At 38.8% G+C, this 2,898-nt stretch overlaps 1 protein-coding gene across 7 annotated transcripts in view; it reads right to left on the reverse strand.

The window, feature by feature from the left end:
• Positions 1–439: 439 nt before the first annotated feature.
• Positions 440–2,898, reverse strand: part of FAM3B (family with sequence similarity 3 member B) — a 29,483-nt gene continuing 27,024 nt past the window's right edge. For all 7 annotated transcript variants that reach the window (XM_006033591.3, XM_006033590.3, XM_025215409.1 and 4 more), the window contains 2 exons: positions 1,644–1,776; positions 440–879 (listed from right to left, as the gene is read on the reverse strand). In XM_006033591.3, coding sequence (XP_006033653.1) covers positions 790–879; positions 1,644–1,776 — 223 coding nt within the window. In that variant the 3' untranslated portion in view covers positions 440–789. The remainder of the gene's footprint in view (positions 880–1,643; positions 1,777–2,898) is intronic.

The raw sequence follows: 2,898 nt of genomic DNA on the forward strand, positions 1-2,898 counted from the left end.
AAGCCCATGCTATTCATCCAGCCTGTGGGGCCTGATAGGTGGGGCACCACTTGGTAAATCCCTCATTAAGTACACAGGTATGACCCACTTAACTATGTACACTTCATTCTGTCTCACAACAGGGGTATCAACTAAATATCGTGTGAACCATTCTAGCCCTACCTTTGAGTGATTCTATGAACAAAACAGTTAACATGTGTATCTGAAAAGTTACAGAACATTTATACTTTGAACAATTTTTCAGTTGATGAGTTAAGGACAAGGGAACAGCAGGCCAACAAAACAGAAATGTACAGGTTACCTGCATAGAACTCTTCTAAATGAATCAATCAATTTATCCTTGGGTTGTTAACATGGGATAATTATCCATCTCAAAGATGTGCTGAGATAAGGGCAATTCAGTATTTTCTCTCAGATGATAAAAAATTACTACTACGTCAAAATAAAAATCTGTTTATTGCAAGTGATTCTGTGTTAAAATATAAAACACAATTCTTTGGTTTCCTTCTGAAGACTAGCGCAAAGTACAACCCATTTAAAGAAAATGAAACAAAACAGACTGCATTGAGTCATTCTGCTAATCCTGACATTTTAAGACATACCTACTGTGCATCATACTGTACATCATTTTCTTGTCTGGAATTATTTAATCTATGCCTGTTATTGAAATATGCATTTGTTTAAGACCAGTCATGAAATATAATACAACTTCTAGAGAAAACATGGTTAAAATTTTGCATATTTTACAGGTGATGTTCAGAGATTTTCCTAATAAAGTCACAAATAAGTTCAGATCAGGTTGTCTGGGATACAACCTTCTATCTGGATTTCAGCTGGCCAGCCGCTGTATCGGTTCTTCCTGTTGTCAGAATGGTTGATCTTTTAAAAAACAAAAACATCAATATTCATTTTATTTACCAGCTAACATCACTACTTTGACAAAATTCAGGTCTTAGTAAAACAGAGGGTAGAAGGAGAGAAAAAGAGGAGGGCTTGAAACTAACAGAGAAACTTGGTACTTTGCTTATTTTATCTGGCAGTAGTCTTCCACCAGTTCTATAATCATTCTGCAAAATGCTTTACTTCTGGGAAAGATGTTATAACAGAACCAATGATGGTATGTTTTCACTGTAGGTGTATGGTATTGGTAAGCAGCTCTCAAGAGCATTCTGGAAAAAACAGCAATCTACATACTGTCCATCTGCTTTTATAAAATGGAACGTTTAGAAAAGGGAACACTGATTAGGTTAATCAATTTCTTCTGTCTCCTTGTAATAAAGAAACATAGTTATTGTGTTGGAAGGAGCATACAAAACAGAACATCTCTGCTGCGAATAGTAATTCTGATACACAAATGACCACTTAAATTCTTCCTGAACTCTGAAGCCAACACTTTCAAACCCCACTTGTGATTTCTGCATCTTTAAGCCCAGGAACCCAACTTGAGACATTTTAATAAGAGGTCCTAATTTACATACAGTGCTGAGCTTTTTTCTTCTGAGAATCAAGACTCCCTAAATCACCAGTCACTTTCGGATACTTGTTTTCAGAAAGAAGTTGAAGTAGGACATCATAGAGTGTTGTGGATATTACATTTAAAATAAAAAAACCCAACCCAAACTAGACAACAAAACAAAACCAACCTTTTCTTTCTCAATATTATCTGGTAACTTGAAACCTTTGGCAGCTATGAAGACCCAGCTTGACCTGAACTTCATGTTCCTTATTTCTTTACTGCCCAGCTCTTCTATTGCTTTTTTCCCATCATCTTTCAATCTAGATAAATTAAAGTATTTAGCACAGAGATCTTTCAAATGTACAGCTTTAAAAATAACATGAAGAAGGTCACATAAGAAATGGCATAAGGAAGGATACCATGTCAATATTTTACTTTGCTATTTCTGTTGATCTATTAGTGGAGAGTTTTCTAAAGCTTTCTGTATCTTTCCACTCTCTACTAACGTGCCATCACATTCCCATAGCCAAGCTCCACCCCTCCTACACCTGTGCAGACTCACTGTTTGAGTTTCAAAGGAGGAACAGAGGGGAGAATCTGTGACAAACAATAGTGACTGACATTTTGCCTGGTTTCCCAGTATATTCTCTGAATATGTGGCTAAAAAGCGTTACCTCTAAGAACTACATATTTAATATAATATACTCTGGGTTTAAATTTCCCAAACTAAAAACTGAAAAAATTGAAAGAATCGAGTTAAGGCATGTGGAAGGATACAGAATAGATGCATTACTATAACTGGAATTACGGATCCTATTGCAATGGAAGATTGTTCTTACCAGTTAGTTACAATTATCTATTATCAAAAAACTGGATCCCTGTGTCAAAGATTCTGAATTTTTTGTATCTTTGAAAATATACAGTGGAATCTAAGGCCATGTACCATACCCAGTAGGAGTGCCCTCAAACATACCACATGGCTCTGGCTGTGCTACCAGCCGGGTGGAAACTGTAGCTGTGTCCACAAGGCGCTGAGGACAGACTTATTTACCACGCTCATCAGCACCAGTCTGCCTGTTCTCAGTGCCATATATATGTGGCTTTGATGCTGTTGGTCATATAGCAGTAGGGTTGTGTGAAGCTTCAGTAGCAGATTCGATTCGGAGATTTGGCCCGATTTAGATACCGAATCCAAATTGAATCGGCAGACCAATTAAAAGATTTTGTGATTCGGCCATAGGCTAAACAGGCAGCTGACACAGCTGCATCGATCTGGTAAGTCTGTTGGGGTTGGTGGGGGGAAAGGGAAGGGGTATGGGGGAGGGAGGGATTGGGGCTGGGACAAGCTGCCCAGCTGGGATGGGGGGCATGGGATGCGGGCATGGCAGTACCCGGAAAGGAGGCTATGCCCTGCTGCCGCTTGCCCAGCCAGGGTGGGGAGG

This window comes from Alligator sinensis, unplaced genomic scaffold, assembly GCF_000455745.1.
Source record: "Alligator sinensis unplaced genomic scaffold, ASM45574v1 scaffold840_1, whole genome shotgun sequence".
In the NCBI taxonomy this organism is placed as follows: domain Eukaryota; kingdom Metazoa; phylum Chordata; order Crocodylia; family Alligatoridae; genus Alligator; species Alligator sinensis.